Source organism: Saccopteryx leptura, chromosome 6 (genome assembly GCF_036850995.1).
Source record: "Saccopteryx leptura isolate mSacLep1 chromosome 6, mSacLep1_pri_phased_curated, whole genome shotgun sequence".
Taxonomy (NCBI): Eukaryota; Metazoa; Chordata; class Mammalia; order Chiroptera; family Emballonuridae; genus Saccopteryx; species Saccopteryx leptura.
The window spans coordinates 13,562,174-13,584,868 of NC_089508.1; the positions used below are offsets into that span (position 1 = coordinate 13,562,174).

Sequence of the window (22,695 nt, forward strand, 5' to 3'; positions counted from 1 at the left end):
CCCAGAAACCTCCCTAGCACCCAGTCTGCTTGCTTGTGCTGCCAGGCGGTAGGCGTGGAGGCTACAGAAACAGGACAAACTGCTTGAGAAAGAGCTGGCTTTACTGGGAACGGAGCACTGCACGCGGCCATCCTACAGCGATGCTCAGACAGGTACAGGGCACAGAAGGTGCTGCTAACGGAGATAACTGGACCAGGCTCCCAGGGCCCCCTCCCCGCCCCCCTCCCCAGGCCAGGCACGCCGGCTCCTTGAAGGCGGCTGCGCTCTGCTAGAGATACAGCCCCTCGGGGGTGCCTTCTTGCTTTTTATAAAGAACATTTTCTTTAGATTTTTTGAAGTCTTCGTTTGTTACTTTCATTCTGCGTTCTCTCAAGGCCATCAGACCAGCTTCTGTACAGATTGCCTGGAAGAAAGGACAGTATGTTCAGAAAGTGAAATACTTTTTATTTTTATGCTGACAGTTCAAAGGGTTATATTGAAATACGGTGGAAGACATTTACTTGGGAAAACCTGAGATTTAAAAGAATGTTAAGCATCCTAATTGTTTCCTCAAAGGCCCTGAGGTGGCCAAGCCTGGGGTAACTCAGGACAAGGACTGGCAGCATGGCTCAGTGCTGAGTAGCCGTGGGGCCTGGCAGCCTGTGGCCAGGAGTTCTTACGGCTCCACTTTGTTCAAGGGAGTGCTGCTGCTTACAAAACAGATGAAATTATACCTGGAAACTCAGAGGCAACATTGAGTATATGTCCATTTCATTTACTTCCTATAGACATAACAGAACATATATTCTGGTTCAACAGTCTACGTTTTCATATACTATTCATTCGAATATATTTTTTTCAATTATTACCAAAAGTAAAACAAGAACCCAGGCACTGTGATGGGCGTTGAGTTCTGTTTGGTTATGGCCGCAGGATATTCAGATGGCTCTGCAGAAGGAAGTGTGTAGGGGAGAGCCAGCCGGTAAACTGGTAGCACTCGGTAAACCCAAGTGATGGGCGTGTGGCTGTTTACAACTGCCGCAACTTTTCTCAAGGCTTAAAATTTTTCAAAGAAAAAATGGTGCAAAATGTTTTAAAAAATTTATCTTCCCAACTGGACACTGAGCAGTTCTGCAGATACAGGACATGCGGTGCAGTGTCGGCGGCAGCACGGAGGCCCATGTCCGCCGCCCCAGGCCCACCAACCCAGGGCTTACGCCTGACAGGAGCCCAGGCCTTCCCACACGCAGGATGTGCCCCGTCCGTGCTGCCAGGCCTGGTCCGATCCCGGCCCCCTGGGAGGATGCGCCCTCACGCACGCACGCAGGTGATAAAACCAGGAGCTGCAGGCCGCCCTGCTCTCACCTTGATGTCGGCACCAGAGAGGTCATCTTTAGCCATGATCAAGTCGTCCAGTGTCACGTCGTCAGCCAGCGTCATTCTGCTCGTGTGGATCTGGAAGATGCGCTTCTTGGTCTTTTCATCGGGCAGGGGGAACTCGATCTTCCTGTCGATGCGGCCTGCGGGCACAGGGGTTCTTAGGGGCCATGCCAAGCCCTGCCCCGCTCGGGAGGCCTGAGCCTGTCTCCTCACAGGCAGTGAACATCATCTTAGAAGCTGTAAATTTCTATGTTTGAATTCACCTACTTAAAAGAAATCCTCTCTGCTACCTTAGAAACAGATGAAGGGAACCATTCCTGGGGGCACGCTGAATGCAAAAGGACAGAGCAGTGCTGTTGAGAACATCACATAAGAGTAAACAGATTAGCTACTGCTGCTTGTGGTGCTGCACAAATGTAAAAACAGAGCCTAAACTATCACATGAATTATTGCTTCAGGAAAAGGTTCTTGAGATTTAAAAGGGAATATTTTGGAAAGGGAAGATCATATAAGATTGGAATTCGAAGAGCCAAGCTGCAGAGACTACATCACACTCCTACCTATAATCTCAAGGAGACACAGTTTAAGGCCTTCTAAATTTCAACGCAGTATTGGCCTTCATATGTATCGTTTTAGAATTCTCCCAAGTACACTAAAGAAACACAAACACACTTAAACAGTTATTTCCAAAACAAAACAAAAGCCAACTGGACCTGGTCTGATGAGCGCTGGATCCAGAGTCTCTATGCGGTTTGTGGCCATGATCACTTTTACATCTCCCCTCGAATCAAAGCCATCCAGCTGGTTCAGCAGTTCCAACATGGTTCGCTGGATTTCTCTCTCACCACCAGAATTTGAGTCGTATCTTTAGAAAAGGACAAAGAATGAAGGCCCAGCTGATGTCCTGCTAAAGGGGAATCACAGCAGAACCCCTCAACATTCCTGTCTCAACCCACAGCATACCCTCCCCACAGCCACGTTGCACATTCGTTATTCTATGACAGGCTGCATGCCCGAGATGTTATCACTCATTGTCTCCATGTTTGATGTCCCCCAACCCCACAGCTCTGTGAGGGCTGTGTCCCCAGAGTCTAGAAGGTGCCTGGCTCAGAGCGATGTTCAGTGTGGTTGCTGAGCGACCAGTCTCGACTCACCATGCTCGGTACTTGGGAGAGCAGAGCCTGAAGCCAGCAGAGAGCCACAGACATAGGAACTGTGGCAAAACAATGTGCAGGCCACACACGGAGTGCCCACCCACCGTTTGTTCTCAGAAGAGCTACATGGTTTCTTCCCCTAAAGCACACCAAACGGGTGAAAGAAGTCCTACCGTTTTGTCCCGATGGCGTCAATTTCATCAATAAAGACGATGGACGGTGCATGTTCCTCAGCGACTCGGAACAATTCCCGGACGAGTTTGGGCCCGTCGCCGAGGTACTTCTGAATAAGCTCCGAGCCAACCACTCTCAAGAACGTGGCTGAGGTTTGGTTTGCGACTGCTTTGGCTAGTAAGGTTTTACCTGTTTTAGATAGAAAAAGACAAAGGGAAAAAACCTCACATGGTGTTTTAACTTACAAACTGGACATTAAAAATGGGCGGATTCCTATAAGGGAAAGTCACGCCACCACTTAGATGCCCTCCGGTGTGGGCAGTCCCCAGCAGACACTGGGGTACATGGTTTTAAGTCAATGAAATGACTGCTCTTCCTTTGGCAACTGTTAAGTCCTGGACTAGACAACTTAGGTCAGTTTATTACACAGCAAAACAAACTTTACATATGTATTTTTACTTTCATGCATTTGTTTATTCATCTGAGCAGCACAGGATAGCCTTAAATCCTGGTTCTCCGCCGGGGCTCTGCTGGGTGCCCACACTCCAGATGAGCACACTGGAATCCTCGGGTGGGAACAGACGTTGCAGGTATCTTTTAAAGCTCCCAAGGGGATTCCAATCTACAGTCCAGGTTAAGCACCCTGTTTTACTTATTTTCCTTATAAACTATTTTTAATAGACTCACATTACTCTTACATTTTTGAAGGTATTTTGTTTTATAGTACATACAACTAGTACGTTTGAGTTGAGGAGCTCTTGGGAATTACAAATGCATCACTGAGCAGATATCTTGGGAGGAGGGACTACTGGTTTGTTGTTGCAATCCTTACTATTCTTTGTAACACACTAAATGTGCAGTCTACAACGTCAAGTCTAAGTTCAGCTTCTAGTGAATCTGTTACACAGCTCTGCACTTCTACGTAATAGAGATTTTCCAGAGGGGCATCTTATTCAAAAACTCCCGAATAGTTTAATCCAAGGTGCACCCTCACTCAGCAGTGAAGAGTTGCGGCTCACCAATGCTGTTCAGATGAGCCGAGTGCCCAGAGAGTCGGACACAGTACACATACCTGTGCCTGGCGGACCATAGAGAATGACCCCCTTCGGGGGCTTTATACCCATCTCTTCATAATATTCAGGATGAGTGAGAGGAAGTTCCACAGATTCCTATAGAAAACAAACACTAAGTAACGCTTTCTTACTGAAATCATCAGAATCATGAATCGGCATCATGAGTATGTCTCACTTTCAACAAAAATAAGCTAACATTTCAAGTACTCTTGCTAGACACACGTGCTTGAGGCCCCTAACAGCGAGGACACAGAAGAGGAAGTCTGTGCTGCTGGAGCTCCCAGCACCCATCCCTCTTCTTGACGGCTCCCAATTTCCCTTTCACTTCTAGTGGAAGTCGGCCCTGAACAATATTTAAGCACTCTCTCAGCAGGTGGAACTTAAGCTAAAACTCACCCTTTCCAAATAAAACTATAGATAGAAGCTGGCGAGGTTTTCCGATTGCTGTTACCACCTAGCCATTTCCCTGCTGTTGCGAGGTCGCCAGTGTAAATAAGCGAGCCTGTGAGGACGGCCCTAGCCGTCCAGAATGGTCACTTCCCCGCAGGACCAGGACCAGGGTTCTAGACCCCCCACTATAAATGTGAGCCACCCACCCTCCCCCTTACATCGCTGGGGTTTCCAGAGAGCCGCAGCTGAAGTCAACACAATGGGACTTGACATATCCACACACAGAATTATTAAATATTACATGTAAAATATTTACAGCTTAAGAACTACTTCTATTCCCTAACTCAGGATTCACAACTGTTTCACCACAGCTGGCAAGCTCCTATCAGTCACTGGTCTGATGAAACAAAACATGCAAAACAACTCCACATAGCCTAATGAGAACAGTAACAAACCACAAGTCTAACACCCAGAGCTGGTTCCTAGACATACCTTAATCTCCTGGATTTGGTTGTCCAGCCCCCCAATGTCAGCATAGGTCTCCTGTGGGGCCTTTTCCACCTTCATCACTGTGACCAAGGGGTCCGTGTCATCCATCAGCACCCCTATCACGGCATGCACCTACCAGGGAACACTACGCTTTAACACAGTGTGAGGCTCACACAATTACAACACAGCAGTTACCACAGAATCTGATTGTGGAAGACTATTTCGCCAGGACGGGTGGACCGACCCAAGAGGAAAGAGCAGCTTTCGTTTAGACCCACTCACCTTGTGGTTGAGCAGGACGGAGCAGCCTGGTTCCAGCAGGTCCTTGTCCACGAAGGAAAGAATGCTGACGTAGTGTTCTGAGCCCACAGATGTAGAAACTATGGCGTGATTGTCATCAATGATCTCTTCCAAGGTTCCTACTGACATCGGCGTCCCCCTCAGATCATCTACCTTTGACCTTTCCTCCTACGAAAGAGAATGCCAAGAAGGAAGAGCAGATTAGACCTAGAAGCAGACGATGGTGAGAAGTCACTAGATTTAAAGAGCAGCTGGCACTCTCAGAAGGCAGCTAATACCAGCGGGTCTGAAACGTTCTTAACTCCAGGGGACACGAGCTGCGCAGAAAGGAACACTCGCAGCTGGTCCCAGTGGTGGCCTGCACTACATACCTTTTTCTATCTTGAATTTTAAGCCATGTAAATGTATTATTTATTCCAAAAATAAAACATTTTAAAAAACTAAAAAAAAAAAAAAAAAAAAAGGCAGCTAATAATGGTTCATAAAAGCTTGAAACGTTCAACTACTTGAATTTCATTTATTTATTGACAGTTTTAGGGTTTAAAAAGAATTCAATTTGTAAAAGTGAAAGCTATAGTAATTTCTCAATTTACCTCTTGCTTTTCTTCTAAAGGCTTCATCTGTTCCTGATTTCTAATGAATTCTTCCTCCATGAGAAGATAGTCTTTAATTCTCTCTAACTTCAGTATTTTTAACCGGCACTGAGTGTGAGGTGTCACTGGCATTGAAAAAATAAAGTTTTATTATACTTGAAGCTTGAAGTTAGTAATTCATTTTATTCTTAGGGTGGAAAAGGTTAAGCTTATTTTAGTTGGACAGACTCTGAAAAATTAAGTTTGGTGACTAATTAAGCAGGTGCCTACATGCAAAGGGGACAGGGATGTTGGCAGAGAGAAGCAATCCTGTGAAAACAGGGATGAGGTCTGTGACCACACAGCTAATACATAATGAAACTCACCAACTGAACTGTGTGTGTGTGGGAAAAATAGAATGAACAAGTCACAGACCCAGAGGTAGTTTGCTTTGGCTTATTAGTCCCATAGTACTGAGTACACATGCTCTTCAGTCAATATACCTTGTCCACTCACTGTACACACCCTCCCCTCCGTCTGCAGGACTGTAAAACACCAGGGATATCAACAGGTGGCAAACATTTCCCCCTCTCCTTTGTGCTGGTTCTTTTGCTTTAAGAGTATACGACTATCTCACTTTAAGAAACCTTAACCAGTTCCTCTAATGTATTATATTTAAAATGCAGTTTTAGATTCGAAAACTCAGGCTGAGCTTGAGTACCTTAGAAACATATTTCATGAAGAAAAGGAATGCCATTGTATTGGAATTCATGTAGTGCAAGAACATAAAATTTTCAGTGGCTTCCTGTTGAACACAGAGTAAAACTCAAACTAGGTGACCGGCCCATGTGTCCCTCCTTAGGCCCACCAGTCCCTTTGCTGGTCACTCACGCAGCCCTGCTCTTTGACTCTTCCGCACAGCGGGGCCCTGCCCTCTGCTTTAAAATGTTCTTCCCCAGTCCTGCCCTGGCTGTTATGCTGCACAGGATAAGGGTATCTCTCCTCCCCTAAGTTAATAAATTTATTCCTGATTTTCCACATATATATCTAGAATCTGGCAAAAAGCAATGAATCTATTTTTATTTTTTTTCAATAGCAAATAAAAGATGCTACCTATCTATATTAAATATCCCACCCTCTTTCCACAGAACTAAAATGTCACTTTTTATCAGATATTATCCATGTAACCCAACAAACCCGACTCTGTTTTTGGACTTTCTATGCTCTTTTGGTGACCTGATCTGTTTTTTATCACTACCATGTTAATTCATTACAGCAGACTGATGGCACGTTTTTACTCTTATTCTTTTCTTAATCAAGCAATCTTTTAAAAATTATTTCATCTAAGCAGGAAGGGACTTGTTTAGACAGGGGTGGGAGGTGTTTGCGCTGAAGCCTGAAGGCGTGAGAAGCAGGCAGCCAGGGCAGGACTGGGGAAGAACATTTTAAAGCAGAGGGCAGGGCCCCGCCGTGCGGAAGAGTCAAAGAGCAGGGCTGCGTGAGTGACCAGCAAAGGGACTGGTGGGCCTAAGGAGGGACACATGGGCCGGTCACCTAGTTTGAGTTTTACTCTGTGTTCAACAGGAAGCCACTGAAAATTTTATGTTCTTGCACTACATGAATTCCAATACAATGGCATTCCTTTTCTTCATGAAATATGTTTCTAAGGTACTCAAGCTCAGCCTGAGTTTTCGAATCTAAAACTGCATTTTAAATATAATACATTAGAGGAACTGGTTAAGGTTTCTTAAAGTGAGATAGTCGTATACTCTTAAACCCAAAATACCGCTTTTACTCCAACCCAGAGGAATGCCCCACACGGGAGCTAGACAGAGTGCAGTCACGGAGCTGGAGCTCCAACCACGCCCCCGTTTCCTGCCTACACTCGCACCTCTAAGCTACACACACAGTCAGTGCCCCTAGAAGTCGGACAGACAGCAAGGAAGAACCGAGACACTACCCAGGGGCAGTTTGCTGGCAGCATCTGGTCCCTTTGTTTTCTTCTTCTTTTTCCCCACTCTGGTCGGTACGGGAGGTTCATATTTCTTTTTCTTGTCCTCGAGTTGTCAGAATAGCAGGAGAGAAAAAAAATCAAACATATATCGTATTAAAACAAACTTATTTCTGTAGGACCATTGTCTTTCTAGGGGATATAATATTCTGTGTCTTTTAAGATGCTATTAAAAACTGACCTTTAAAAAAAAACTAGGTTTTACAGTCCTGCAATTTTAATACACGAATGTAACTAATCTTTTATAACACACAGTGACAAATTAATCAATAAGGAATAGAGGTTAGAATTCAGAGCTATGTGCCACAAGTCTGAGTCGATATAATCTGAGACAGTTCTTTAATACTTCAGGCTATTAAACACTAGAATTGTAAGCAATATATTTTAATACATCTGTAATGTATACATTACTTTTACACATTTAAAAAGCATTAAATCACAAATGCCTACTTGACGGTTAGGTCAGTGATCTTCCCTAAAACATGCAAAGGGTGCTGTGTCTGCAGCCAGGCTGCTTATACAACTGCAGGACCATTTAGTTTGCATTTTCAGACTCACGAATCTCTAAAGGAAGTGGAGATCTATGACATTTCCCACATTTTGCTCACATCCCAAACATATCTGGCTTCTTATTTACCTTGTCATCCTTCTTGCCACCTCCAGGACCATGGCCACCACTCTGACTTTGACCCTGGGGGTTGGGGGTGAAGAGAGGTATAAATTCAGAATGTGATCGCTTCCAAAGAACATCCTTATTTTCCTGAGATTCTAAGACACTTCCTTCTCATTTTAACATTTCTGAACTGAAGATGTAAGTCAATGAGCACATTTAGCGGTAGAAATTTTTTCCCTGTACACCTTGCCACTGATTGCATCTTAAATCAAGGACAACTCTATCAACAAATGGGTGGAATTAATGGATCATAATGAGGCTGTTTCTAGGCCTCCACTCCTTCTTGAGGGGAAGGTATAGAGTCTGGCATTCTTTAATATAAAACTACCTGACTGAGGCCACCAAGAATATATTTTGTGAAATTAGGCCATGAAAGCTAAATCATTTTCCTATTTTCAAAAGATTTATTAATAATTTACTCCTTACTAGGATAACACCAAGATCCAGGAGACTTTTACCAGCAACTTAGTACACACCCACCATCCCTGAAGCCTGGGCTCTCGGCAGGTCTCCCCCAACCTGAAAAACTGATCACCTTAAGGTATCAAGAACTTAAGTGTATGAATAATATGCTTCTGTTGGATTTCTGACTTTAAAAGACCCTTCAGTTATAGCATAATGCTGAACACAGAACAAGGTCTCAAATGATGGCATTTTAAACGGGCAGTAGTGAACTTCCTTGATTGGGGGGGCCCAGTCCCCTGAAATCATGTCTACACAGGCACCTCAAATCAGTACATGCCAAGACAGAACTACCATATCATGGTTACCTGAAATAATTCCCTGTTCAGGCTTCTTAAAACTTTGCTTTATTTTGAAAAGGTAACTAAGGGCTCTGAGAAATTTTGGGAAACAGTTGTACTGCAATAGTGCGTCTAAATTATAGGTCTTTATGACTACTATGACCCCGAAGGAAATCTGCCGTTGGCCGGGGAAGCGGATGTTGGTGGGTGCTGGCTTTGTGCCTGTCTGTACTGGGTATCTTCCCTTTCTCATCATTCCCACAGCAGAGGCAGGGTTCATTATTCCCACTTCCTAGATGAGGAACGACAACAGGCCCAAGACCATGGGCTATGGAATCAGGTGCACCCAGACTTGAATTCTGATTCCATCACTAAAGGGCTAGGTAACCTCGAGTAAGTCAGGTCACCCACCCGAGCCTTGGTGTCAAATGGAAAGCGTGATGATACTAACTCCTATCTGTTGTTGAAAGTGAAGTAACACACATAAACCGCTGAGTATTTACAGGACTCATAGTAACTGCTCACCTATACAGTGTTACTGGCGAGTAAGGAATGTCAGGATTTTCATCGTTGATCTGGTTGCAAATTTGGATGCTGCAACAGATTCCTTCGGCTCCAGCTCCCTCTCTCCTGTCCCTACCTCACCTGTTTTTGTCCAGGCCTGGTATCTTATCTGGACTCAGCCTCCCAACCGAGATTCCCATATTCAGTTTCTCCCCTCACAAGTCCAGCTATCACTTTCTACAGCAAACAGCTGATCCTTTAATCCTCCTTAAAATCCTTCCATTGCTCCCCAGTATTTAAGGTGTAATGTCCAGTCTCTTGAGCAAGGGTCCCCAAACTTTTTGAGCAGGGGTTCACTGTCCCTCAGACCATTGGAGGGCCGGACTATAAAAAAAACTATAAAAAAATCCCTATGCACACTGCACATATCTTATTTTAAAGTAAAAAAACAAAACGGTAACAAATACAATATTTAAAATAAAGAACAAGTAAATTTAAATCAACAAACTGACCAGTATTTCAATGGGAACTATGGGCCTGCTTTTGGCTAACGAGATGGTCAATATGCTCCTCTCACTGACCACCAATGAAAGAGGAGCCCCTTCCGGAAGTGCAGCGGGGGCCGGATGAATGGCCTCAGGGGGCCGCATGCGGCCCGCGGGCCGTAGTTTGGGGACCCCTGCTCTTGAGCTTAGCATGCCGGGTCCCTGCCAAACTGGCCGCAGGTTCATCTCCTTTTCAGATAAACTTTCCAGTTCACCTTGCCCATGATCCTGCAAGCCTTGCCCCAGCGGAGGGTGTTTTCCTGCACAGATAGACCCCAAACTTCTTTCCGGCTGGGGCACCGTACCTGATGTTTCTCAGTCTCAATGAACAAACAGACCCGTGGCTTAGCCCTTCCTAAGTGCCAAGCACTGTGCTCCACATTCTCAGGGTGGCACCTCACTCCTTACAGACGCCATGAGGTGGGGTGCACCGTCACCTCTAATTCACACGTAAGAAAACCAAGGCCCGGAGAAGTAACATGTATTCCCACAAAGCGTGTCAGAGGCGCAGCCAGGAATCACGCTCAGTCCACTGGACACCGATATCTGTGTTTTTCTCTACTGCAGGGGTATCCAGACCCCTCAAGCAAGGGCTCTAGAGAAGACGGGCAGGGTAGGTGTGCTGGCACCGCCATTGCTGTGCCTCAGTTTCCTCCTCGGTCAAGTGAGGATAATAGTCACTTCAAGGAACCCTTGTGAGGACGGAGAAAACGCAGGAAAAGCGCCTGGCACAAGCTCAGAATGTCACCTGGGCGCCCCTCCCCTCTCCCGCAATGCTTTCCTATACGACAGCCACGGGACCCCGGCCACGCCGCCTCTCCCACTCCCCACTCCCGGGCGTCCCATCTCAGCTCCTTCTCTATCTCCGCTGCCTTATCCGGAACGGACGCTCCTCGGAAGCAGAGACCGTCCATCATGCTCAGTCTCTCCATCCTCAGCGCCCAGAACGGAACCCAAAAGTGCAGGTGCCCAATAAATGTGGGCCTAGTGAACTAAAGAATAAATGTCAGCTGTTTTTATTATTCCTGATGCGCCACGGGACCCTCCCCTCCGAGTTGCACCTGTCCTCAAGGCGTCAGTCCTCCGGGCCTCCATCGCAGACCCCCCTGGAGCGGCCTCCCACGACCCGCGCCCCTGGCTCTGCTGGAACGAGCCCTCCGCCAGCGCGGCTCCGACAGCATCCGTCCCGGGGACTCGGGGAGGCTCCCGCCGAAACTCCCCGCACCAGTCAGCGGAGTCCCGTCGGCGGAAGCGCGAAGCCGGGCGACCTGACCCACCTGGGGGGCCCTCCGCGCCGACCCCCGGCCCCAGTCCCGAAGCAAGGCCCGCCGGTCGGCCACGGCCCGCGGTGGACCTGGACACCGTCTCCCAGAGCCTCCGTCCCCCGAGGAGACCCGGCCGCCGGGCGGGGGAGCGAGTGGGCCGAGTGCCTCGGAGAGCCACCTCACTCCCCCGTTTCGGGCCGCACGACCCCCATCTCTCTGCGACCACCAGCCGAAACCCTTAGTCACTCACCATCTTGACTCGGCTGCCTCAGCCGCCGCTGCCGGAAGTGCATTCACACAATCAACTATCAGAAACGGAAGCTGAGGAGGGATGCTACGGGGGCCGATAGGAGCCAAACCCCGCAGGGCAGAGTTGCGCTCTCAGGGTTCCTGTGAGTGGATGGGCCAACGATATGAAGAGGTGAATCTTACCGGGTTTTGACTTGAAAAAAATTCTAAATCGAAGTTATCAGGCTATTGTCAACAACTTAGGATACTAACCTCAACTGTCAGACAACGAAGACATTTGTGAGAATATCAGATATTTTAGACATGCAAAACCATAAGTGGGAAGAACTTTCCATATTGCTCCAAGAACTGAAATGGCATTTGGGACTGCGAAATTGACATGTACTTTTGCATCAACATTGAAGTTATTCTCTGGTCTCTAAAATTAACCTGCTCATCTGAGAGTACTTCTTTGTCTAACGAGTTACCTAATTCTGCCTTTTTTTTTTCTGATGATGATTTGAGTCTTGTGATGATGCCAGATGTCTTCAAGTCCTCATCCTGTGTCTAATTAGTAAAGTTCGTCATTTATCACATCCACAGGGAATGGGGGAAATGGCGGGCATCCCTGTGGCCTCTGGAAACTTCCACAACAGGTGCACAAAATGCTGCATCTTGCTAAACTGGAGAGATGGATTTGTGTGACTTTTTCCCCCATTCTAGATTAATTTAGGCATTTTAGTTGCATTTAGTGTTTCACTAAAAATACTAATAAACACACAACAGGTACAAAATACACAGTCACTAAAATGCTGTAATGGGAAGTCTTGACATTGTTGACCTCCACTAACTAATCTGGCATCTACGTGATACATGAGATGATAAACTGCTCACAAAAATGAGGGACATTCGATTGCTTCGCATTCATTTTGAAATAGCCCCTCATTTTTGTGAGCAGTACATGATGGTTTAGGGGCAGGACAACTCCCATGAATGGTGAAAGCAATGCCAGAGTTGGATGTCTCAGTGTCACAGTCAAAGAAACATAGCCTAACCCTGGCCAGTTAGCTCGGTTGGTTAGAGCATCGGCCCAAAGCACAGAGGTTGATGGTTCAATCCCTGGTCAGGACACATACAGGAACAGATCTATGCTCCTGTCTGTCTGTCTGTCTGTTTGTCTCTCTCCCCACTTCCTCTCTGGCTAAAATCAATGAGTTAAAAAAATTTAAAAAAAAAAGAACATAGCTTAATAATCAACACTTAAGAAGATTTAAATTCTGAAGGACATGCATTGAGGTTGCCTTCTAAATGCACAGCAAAATGTTTGTCTTGTTTCTCCCTGTGGCTGACTGCTTGGTATTCTCTACCCAGGTGACAGCCATCTCTGCAACATTCTCTCTTGCAACTTTCAACCTCCTGAGTGCCAAGTACCCCATACAGTCTTTCTAATACCCTCCCTGATTTCTTCTAGCTATTCATTATGTAAATTTATGCTGTCTTATGTTTTATGTACATTTTACCGATTTCTTGGATTTCCCTAGCCAAAAGAGCTTAGGAACTAACCCAGTCATAGAAAATCTTACCTTAGAAAGAAGGGGTAGAACTGGGAAGAGGATAGGAGATTATGAAGAGTTACATTAATTGGTTTTGTCTTGGTTCCATGTGAAAGTCATTTTTTTTTTTTTGTAACTTGTCTAGGCTTTGTCTAGAATATCCAGGAATATAAACACACTATTCAATTCCACAATAATGCATACAAGTGTTTATAAATGTATTTGTGTTTATGCATGTGCTTGTGTCTGAGTATGTGTATATTCCCTCTCTCTGTGTATGAATGTATTTATAACTATATCTATATATCTACACACACACACATACACACATAGATGTCCTACAAATATTTAAAACTGAACTTAGCACCTTGAAAGTATTCACATATTAACGTCTATCCAAGAGAATCTAGCATGATAGTTTGATATCTAACATCAGACACAGGTTCATTTTTAGCACTGCAAAATTTTCTTCCTTGTCGTTTCTCCTTGAGTTCACATTTCCACCCCACTTCTCCCACATACTTTTATCCTGTGTCATGTATTTTTGTGCTTGAATCTATTTTATTGAGCAGCCTCCCATACATCTCTGCAAAAATCTTATATAAATTAATATTTTAAGATGTATTCTATTTTCTGCCTGACCAGGCGGTGGCGCAGTGGATAGAGCATCGGACTGGGATACAGAGGACCCAGGTTTGAGACCCCAAGGTCGCCAGCTTGAGCGCGGGCTCATCTGGTTTGAGCAAAGCTCACCAGTCTGGACCCAAGGTCGCTGGCTCGAACAAGGGGTTACTCGGTCTGCTGAAGGCCCGTGGTCAAGGCACATATGAGAAAGCAATCAATGAACAACTAAGGTGTCACAACAAAAAACTGATGATTCATGTTTCTCATCTTTCTCCGTTCCTGTCTGTCTGTCCCTATCTATTCCTCTCTCTGTCTCTGTAAAAAAAAAAAAGAAAAAAAAAGATGTATTCTATTTTCTGTCTCCAAGGTACCATGTCTTAAAAATGGTTTTTGGGCCTGACCAGGCGGTGGCACAGTGGATAGAGCATTGGACTGGGATGTGGAAGGACCTAGGTTCGAGACCTTGAGGTTGCCAGCTTGAGTGCGGGCTCATCTGGCTTGAGCAAAAAGCTCACCAGCTTGGACCCAGGGTCGCTGGCTCGAGCAAGGGGTTACTCAGTCTGCTGAAGGCCCGCGGTCAAGGCACATATGGGAAAGCAATCAATGAACAACTAAGAAGTCGCAACGTGCAACGAAAAACTAATGATTGATGCTTCTCATCTGTCTCCATTTCCTGTCTGTCTGTCCCTGTCTATCCCTCTAACTCTCTCTCTGTCTCTGTAAAAAAAAAAAAAAAAAGTTATTTGGATTGAGTTTTTATCAATTATTAATAGTACACAGCTGATAAAAATTATACGTTATTTTACAGTTTGTGATTAATTTTGGGGAATTAAAAAATAAACCTTGCCTGACCAGGCAGTGGCGCAGTGGATAGAGCATCAGACTGGGATGTAGAGGACCCAGGTTCAAGACCCCGAGGTTGCCAGCTTGAGCGTGGGCCGATCTGGTTTGAAGAATTGACGCTTCTCATCTCTCTCTCTCTGTCCCTATCTGTGCCTCTCTCTGTCACCAAAAAATATAAATAAATAAAATAAACCTGTATTGGCAAGTCATCTCATAAGGAGGTAAGAGGCACATCCATCCATGGATGCATACGACGTTGTTGAAATGAGTGGGGTTCAGCTTGTTTATCATTTTCATACACAGGGTGGTGCCAAAGTAGGTTTACCATTATTTGTATGGGAAATAACACAATAACTAATACATAAAATTTAAGAATAAACTCTGTGTTTTACATTCTCATAACAGAAAACCTGCTTCAGTCCCACCCTACATGTTTGGGCTGGGAACTCTCTTTATTAAGATCTTATTTACTGATTTTACAGAGAGCGGCGAGGGGTGCGAGAAGTACAGTTGCTTCACTTAACTTGTTCATGGCTTGCTTGTTGTATGTGCCTTGACCAGGCAAGTCCAGGTTTCGAACCAGCGACCCAGCTTGATGTTCTATAAACTGTGCCACCCCGGGCCAGGCTGGGCTGAGAACTGTTGTTCATATAAATGGGAAAGGAAAGAATTTAGTAATGAAATGTCACTTGATTGTTTTAAATCCTGCTGTGTCATGTAGCAAAAATCACATAGTGATCCATCATCTAAATCTGTCGTTAATGATAACTTGGATTAAGCCTTTCTTCTGTGAGATGACAAAGAACGAGAAAACATCAGCTGTATAAAAGGGTTTGTTACCCAGTGAATGAAAATCATCCACTCTCTCAGTTTCTGGCAAATGCACCCAAAAGGCATTACCAGGATGTATTGAAAGATGATCCATCACCAAGTCACCCCTTCACACAGAGACCCCTTGTTTAAACTAATAGTCTCGAAAGTGGTTAAGAAACTTTCAGTGTCATTAATTTCATTATACCTCTGGAACTACTATAATATTTTTCATAAGGTTTTTTTTCCCTTCTTTTCCAAGTGAGAGGCGGGGAAATAGAGAGACAGACTTGTGCATGCACCTTGACCTGGATTCACCCGGCAATCCTGATCTGGGGTAGATACTCTGCCCATCTGGGGCCATGCTCCCACCCAAGCTATTTTTATTGCCTGAGGCAGAGGCTCTCCGAGCCATCCTTAGTTCCTGGCCTGGCCGATGCACTTGAACAAATTGAGCCGTGGCTGTGGGAGGGGAAATTGAGAGAGAGAGAGAGAGAAGGGGGAGGGGTGGAGAAGCAGATGGTCACTTCTCCTATGTGCCCAGACTGGGAATTGAACCTGAGACATCCACACAGCAGGCTGACACACTACCACTGAACAAACTGGTCAGGGCCCATAAGATTTTTAAAAATCCTATAAACTCTTTAAATATATTTTGTCAAAATTATATAGCATCAGCAATTTAGAGTATTCTATTACAGCAAATGTCTGGTTGGAAAATAGTGTTCAACTTCAAGTCCTTCAGCTACATCAGATTTATTTCTTGTCAGAAAAAGAACAAGTGGCCCTGGCCGGTTGGCTCAGCGGTAGAGCGTCGGCCTGGCGTGTGGGGGACCTGGGTTCGATTCCCGGCCAGGGCACATAGGAGAAGCGCCCATTTGCTTCTCCACCCCGCCCCCCTCCTTCCTCTCTGTCTCTCTCTTCCCCTCCCGCAGCTGGGGCTCCATTGGAGCGAGGATGGCCCGGGCGCTGGGGATGGCTCCTTGGCCTCTGTCCCGGGCGCTGGAGTGGCTCTGGTCGCGGCAGAGCGACGCCCCGGAGGGGCAGAGCATCGCCCCCTGGTGGGCAGAGCGTCGCCCCATGGTGGGCGTGCCGGGTGGATCCCGGTCGGGCGCATGCAGAAGTCTGTCTGGCTGTCTCTCCCCGTTTCCAGCTTCAGAAAAATACAAAAAAAAAAAAAAAAAAGAACAAGTGACTTCATTTTTCATTATATAAACTTTCTAATATGCAATTCAGGGGGCATTATTTTTTAAATTGCTGAGGAGTAAATTATGGAATGCACTCGTAAGATAAAGTTAGAATAAAATTAATGTGTTCATTTATAGTAAATGATAAAATGAGCTAAATTAATCTTTGTTCTCTTTAATTAGGTTTCAATAATGTAATATAGCTAGAATATAAGTTATCTGTGAAGAGGGACTATAATAAAACATGACATTTTTTTGTCAATATATGTATGTACAAATTTTTAATTTACTGGTACACAATTTTAAAATGAAAATCAGAAAATTAAAACATTAAATAATAAATGAAGAGTGACTGTAATTGGAATAAATACTTGAGATAACTAGATAAATAGGTATGAACAACTTCATAGAATACCAGTTGCTGAATCTGAAAAAAAAAGTTAAAATTTGATCTATGAGTTTTTGTTTTATTTACAGCACCTTGAAAGATCGAGTAGCCCCTGAAAACACTGTAATTACACCGGAAAGAGTGTCACAAACCATTATTACCTTGGCTGTTCTAAATTGTGTTTCATCTGAGGAGCAAGTGCTGAGAGTAGCTGGAAAAATTGCTTCTGCTCAGATGCATTTTAAAGGGCTCCTTCGGCTTCAGCACCTCGTCCCACTGCTTGTCTGCTTTGCTCTCCAGGGACATTCACTCCACCAGGAGCGACGTGTTTTATGTCAGCACATTTTATGAGCGAGGACAGGTCATCAAACAACAGCTGTCACCACCTCCACTTTGCCAGTCTCCCCGGTATCTGAATTCAGAGCACCCGACCCGGGCTGCAATACCTCCTTTCCGACGCTGAGTAAGTTTCACCCTCTGCAGAAATACGTGCGAGAGGGGAGGACACAAAGCCCTGACTGGAACATGAAGCGGTGCCTTGAACTGAGTCTTTAGTGAGCTTTCCCCAAACCCAGATTGTCGATCATTTCTGTGTGAGAATCACCCTTGCCCGAGATACCTCAGTGGGACACGGGTGGGTGAGCGGGTGGCTTTCTTCCGGTAGGTGAAGACAGGTCCAACACCAGACAGAGCAAACTCTCAGACAGAGGACACGTGGCAACTGAGGAACAAGACATCGCTTCCCAAACCTGACAGTGTGCGTGCCCCCACTTGAAGACCTCTTCAGTAGTGTGTGTATTTATTTATTTATTTATTTATTTATTTATTTTTTACAGAGACAGAGAGGGAGTCAGAGAGAGGGATAGATAGGGACAGACAGACAGGAACGGAGAGAGATCATTAGTTTTTTCATTGCGACACCTTAGTTGTTCATTGATTGCTTTCTCATACATGCCTTGACCACGGGCCTTCAGCAGACCGAGTAATCCCTTGCTCGAACCAGCGACCTTGGGTCCAAGCTGGTGAGCTTTGCTCAAACCAGATGAGCCCGCGCTCAAGCTGGCGACCTCGGGGTCTCGAACCTGGTTCCTCTGTATCCCAGTCCGACGCTCTATCCACTGCGCCACCGAATGGTCAGTCATAGTGTGTGTATTTAATAGAGAAACATATTCATGGGAATTGGAGCACATAAATGAATATGCAAATGAGACTTGATGTTCAACTTAAATTTTTTTATTATTCCTATCGATGGGAGAGATGTCAGAGAAGTTTGGAGACCAGGTGGTCTGCAGAGGCGCGGCCATGGGAATAGCAGCTAAGGCAGCGCCCCCACTGGCCTCCATAGCTAGCTCTCTCTTGTCCAGACTCTTCCCTCTGGGACCCTTGGCCTTCCTCTCCCTCTCTTCCCCCTTCCTCCTTTCTTCCCTGGGTACTGTACCAGCGCCCTCGGGTACTGTACCAGGGCCCTGGGGTACTGTACCAGGGCCCCCGGGTACTGTACCAGCGCCCCCGGGTACTGTACCAGCGCCCTCGGGTACTGTACCAGGGCCCTGGGGTACTGTACCAGCGCCCTCGGGTACTATACCAGGGCCGCAAGGGTGCAGAAGGCGCCTTCCCTTCCAGGTCTCCTTCTTGGCGCCTGTCGGCCCCCTGGCTGCCTCTGCTCTTTGTTCCTGCTGCTCCCCCTTTAGGTGAGGTGACAGGCTGTACATGCTAACTAACCACTGGTTGCTTTGTGTCCCAGCTTGTTTCCAACATCTGCTCTTAGTCTTTGCCCTCCGCCGCCCCGCTGAGCTATCCTGGACCCAGCGCTCTGGGAAGAGATGGAGATGTTGGCGTAAAGCAGAGGAGCCTGCACTGGCTCTTGAGTGTCACAAGCAAGTGTCAAGGGCAAGGAAAGGTCTCAGGATGGAGAAATAGATTGAGTAGAATCCGGGCAGTAAGAAGGAAGCTTCTCCCCAGGCTGGAGGATGTAGGAAGGGATGGTAGAATGAGAATCTGCAGGGAGCTGTGGGTGCACAGAGCTCGTTTCCCAGGGGGGTGCCACCCTGATGGGACACTTAGGAGAGTGGTGAGGCAGCTTTGGGTCATCGTGACAATGAGGGGGTGTGACAGGCATTTGGGTGTAGGATGAGCAAGGTCACCTTGCAAGACCAATGATCTCGCACAATGAAACATCCCTATTTGGCAGGATTCTTGAATGTCTTCTCGCCAGGCATTGTGTAGTTGAAAAACTTCTTGCCTGACCAGGCAGTGGCGCAGTGGATAGAGCATTAGACTGGGATGCAGAAGACTCAGGTTCGAAACCCCGAGGTCTCCAGCTTGAGCGCAGGGTCACTGGCTTGAGTGTGGGATCATAGATATGACCCCATGGTCGCTGACTTGAGTCTGAAGGTTTCTGGCTTGAAGCCTAAGGTCACTGGCTTGAGCAAGGGGTCACTCACTCTGCTGTACCCCCCATCAAGGCACATATGAGAAGCAATCAATGAACAAGTAAGGTGCTGCAACGAAGAATTGATGCTTCTCATCTCTCTCCCTTCCTGTCTGTCTGTCCCTATCTGTCCCCTTCTCTGTCTCTCTCTGTCTCTCTCTCTCTCTCTCACACACACACACACACGCACACACACACACACACACAGAAAAGAGAAACTTCCTTACAATGATCAGAGCCTAGAACCTGACTCTTTTCAACCACGAACTGCCTTTTCCTGTCAATGTGATCCCTGCTGTCGGGCAGAGGCCCCAGGGGAGGGATTAAGCCTCTCTAGCCCCTTGGCGTGAAAGGAAGTTTAGCAACACAGTTGGAGGACTCAGTCACAGAAACCAGTGGAGGTGGGGGAGAGGAAGGGGCAGAGGCAGCAAGTGTTGGGAATTCGGGGCAAGCTGGTTGACTGGATCGGGGAGGCCCTGGCCCAGGGACAGGGTAGTGTAGTGTGAAGGGCACTGGTTGAAGTCAGAGACCTGGGGGCAGGTTCTAGCCTTTTCTTCACCTCGATGTGTGACCTTGGGTAAGTCCTTTCCCTGACTAGACCTTCCTCAGTATTCTTATCTTTAAAAAAAAAGAGCCCTGGCTGGATAGCTCAGCTGGTAGAGTACTGTCTGGATACACCAAAGTTGTGGGTTGGGTCCCCAGTCAGGGCATATACAAGAATCAACCAGTGAATGCATAAGTAAGTGGAACAAGAAATCAATGTCTCTCTCTCTCTCTCTCCCTTCTTTCTAAAAGTGTTCAATAGTAATTTAATAAACAAAGGAACAGTCTGTCAGTTCCTCAAAAGGTTAGAGTTACCCTACCACCCAGCTATTCTACTTGTAAGTATACAGCTGAGAGAAATAAAAACAGGTGTCCACACAAAACTTGTACATGAATGTTCATAGCACCTCAATAAATTCAATTTTAAAAAGTGCCAAAAAAGTAAAAACAACCCAAATGTCCATTGACTGATGGCTGGATAAACACATGGGGTCTATCCATACAATGGAATATTATTCAGACATAAAAGCAACAAAGTCTGCTACATATAAGATGAATGAACCTTGAAAACATGTTAGGCTCTGGTCGGTTATCTCAGCAGTAGAGCATCAGCCTGGCATGTGGATGTGCTGGGTTCGATTCAGGTCAGGGCACACAGGAAAAGCACCCATCTGCTTCTCTACCCCTCCCCTTTCTCTCTCTTTTTCTATCTCCCCCTTCCACAGCCATGGCTCGATTAGCTTGAGCGATTTGGTCTTCGGCTCTGAGGACGGCTCCATGGCCTTGCCTCAGGCTCTAAGAAGAGCTTGGTTGCTGAGCAATGGAGCAATGCCCCCAATGGGCAGAGCATCATTCCCTAGTGGGCCTGCTGGGTGGATCCTGGTCAGGGTGCATGTGGGAGTTTGTCTCTGCCTCCTTGCCTCTCACTAAATATAATTTTTTAAAAATAAAATATGTTGGCCCTGGCCGGTTGGCTCAGCGGTAGAGTGTCGGCCTGGCGTGCGGGGGACCCGGGTTCGATTCCCGGCCAGGGCACATAGGAGAAGCGCCCATTTGCTTCTCCATCCCCCCCTCCTTCCTCTCTGTCTCTCTCTTCCCCTCCCGCAGCCAAGGCTCCATTGGAGCAAGGATGGCCCGGGCGCTGGGGATGGCTCCTTGGCCTCTGCCCCAGGCGCTAGAGTGGCTCTGGTCACTGCAGAGCGACACCCGGGAGGGGCAGAGCGTCGCCCCTGGTGGGCGTGCCGGGTGGATCCCGGTCGGGCGCATGCGGGAGTCTGTCTGACTGTCTTTCCCCGTTTCCAGCTTCAGAAAAATACAAAAAAAAAAAAAATATATGTTAAGTGAAAGAAGCCAGTCATAAAAGACACATATTATAACTGTCTGTTCACATGAAATATCTAGAATAGGTAAATCAGTGGAGACAGAAAGTCTATTGGTGGTTTCCGGGGATGTAAAAGGGTTTGGGGAAAACAGCTAGTGGGTATGGGGTTTCATTTGGGGTGAAGAGAATGTTATAAAATTTATGATGATGATGGCTGTATATATCAGTGAATACAGGCTTCCCCCATTTTCTGAAAGCAGAGTGTTTCTATGAAACTTTTCCTGAACTAATATGGTGTAAACCTTAGCACAGACCACGCGATTTCTACTTTTACCTCTTTCCTAAAAGCAAGAAACCTTTTCGGATTTCCTTCAGTTGGTGAAAACCAGGTACAAATGTAGGTCTTTTGTAAAAGTGAAGTGGTGTAAAGTGAACTTTCGGAAAGCAGGGCATATACCCTTCTTTGAACTGTACACTTTAAATGGGTAAATTGTGTGCTTGTGAATTATATCTCAATAAAGATGTTATGTTTAAGAAAAGAGAGAGGGGTGGTATAGTCTAATGGTTAAGAGCACAGGCTCTGAAGCCTGGGTCTGACCCGGGCTTGACCTTTGTGAAATACTTACAACAGTACCTGGCATGCAGTCAACACAACATATGTGTGCTAAATAATTTTTTAAAAAGATTTTATGTTTTGATTTTAGAGTGAAGAGAGAGAGAAAGAGGTGAAGAGCAGGAAGCATCAACTCCCATATATGCCTTGACCAGGCAAGCCCAGGGTTTCAAACTGGTGACCTCAGCATTCCAGGTCAACACTTTATCCACTGCGCCACCACAGGTCAGGCTAAATAATTTTTGAATGAAGCATCTGGGTATAATAACTTGATGTTTAATAATATGCCACCAAAAACAACCACCAGCTTTAGCGCCCAGGATGCTCACTGCTGTCGTGTGGCTTCTATGCTCGGTGAGAAAGGAGGAATGAATGAATGAATGAATGAACCAACGAACGAACAAACGAACGAACGGTGCAGTTTTCCAGGTGCCTGATGGGTGTATGCAGTTCAGATACTTGCCAGCAGAGGGAGCCACACAACCAAATACTGCGCAGTGACCTTGTAGAACAGGGGTCCCCAAACTACGGGCCCCGCGGGCCGCATGCGGCCCCCTGAGGCCATTTATCCGGCCCCCGCCGCACTTCCAGAAGGAGCACCTCTTTCATTGGTGGTCAGTGAGAGGAGCATAGTTCCCATTGAAATACTGGTCAGTTTGTTGATTTAAATTTACTTGTTCTTTATTTTAAATATTGTATTTGTTCCTGTTTTGGGTTTTTTTTTTTTTACTTTAAAATAAGATATGTGCAGTGTGCATAGGGATTTGTTCATAGTTTTTTTTTATAGTCCGGCCCTCCAATGATCTGAGGGACAGTGAACTGGCCCTCTGTGTAAAAAGTTTGGGGACCCCTGTTGTAGAAGTTCCTGGTGGAGCGGGTCCCTCCCGTTCCTGGGCTCTCTA

General features: G+C 46.1%; 2 protein-coding genes across 2 annotated transcripts in view; one reads left to right on the forward strand and one right to left on the reverse strand.

Moving 5' to 3' along the window:
* NRDE2 (NRDE-2, necessary for RNA interference, domain containing) overlaps nt 1–108 on the forward strand; it is a 41,022-nt gene extending 40,914 nt beyond the window's left edge. Inside the window, exon 15 of the transcript XR_010746300.1 lies at nt 46–108. The gene's annotated coding sequence lies outside the window, so the exon portion shown is untranslated. The remainder of the gene's footprint in view (nt 1–45) is intronic.
* PSMC1 (proteasome 26S subunit, ATPase 1) lies at nt 84–11,577 on the reverse strand. The gene is made up of 11 exons (XM_066344190.1): nt 11,503–11,577; nt 8,160–8,213; nt 7,472–7,568; nt 5,533–5,657; nt 4,922–5,107; nt 4,643–4,771; nt 3,760–3,856; nt 2,687–2,876; nt 2,073–2,224; nt 1,345–1,499; nt 84–403 (listed from the first exon to the last, which is right to left on the reverse strand). Exons 1-11 carry the CDS (start codon nt 11,503–11,505, stop codon nt 269–271), a joined length of 1,323 nt encoding a protein of 440 aa, XP_066200287.1. The 5' UTR covers nt 11,506–11,577; the 3' UTR covers nt 84–268.
* Between the last annotated feature and the right edge of the window lie 11,118 nt (nt 11,578–22,695).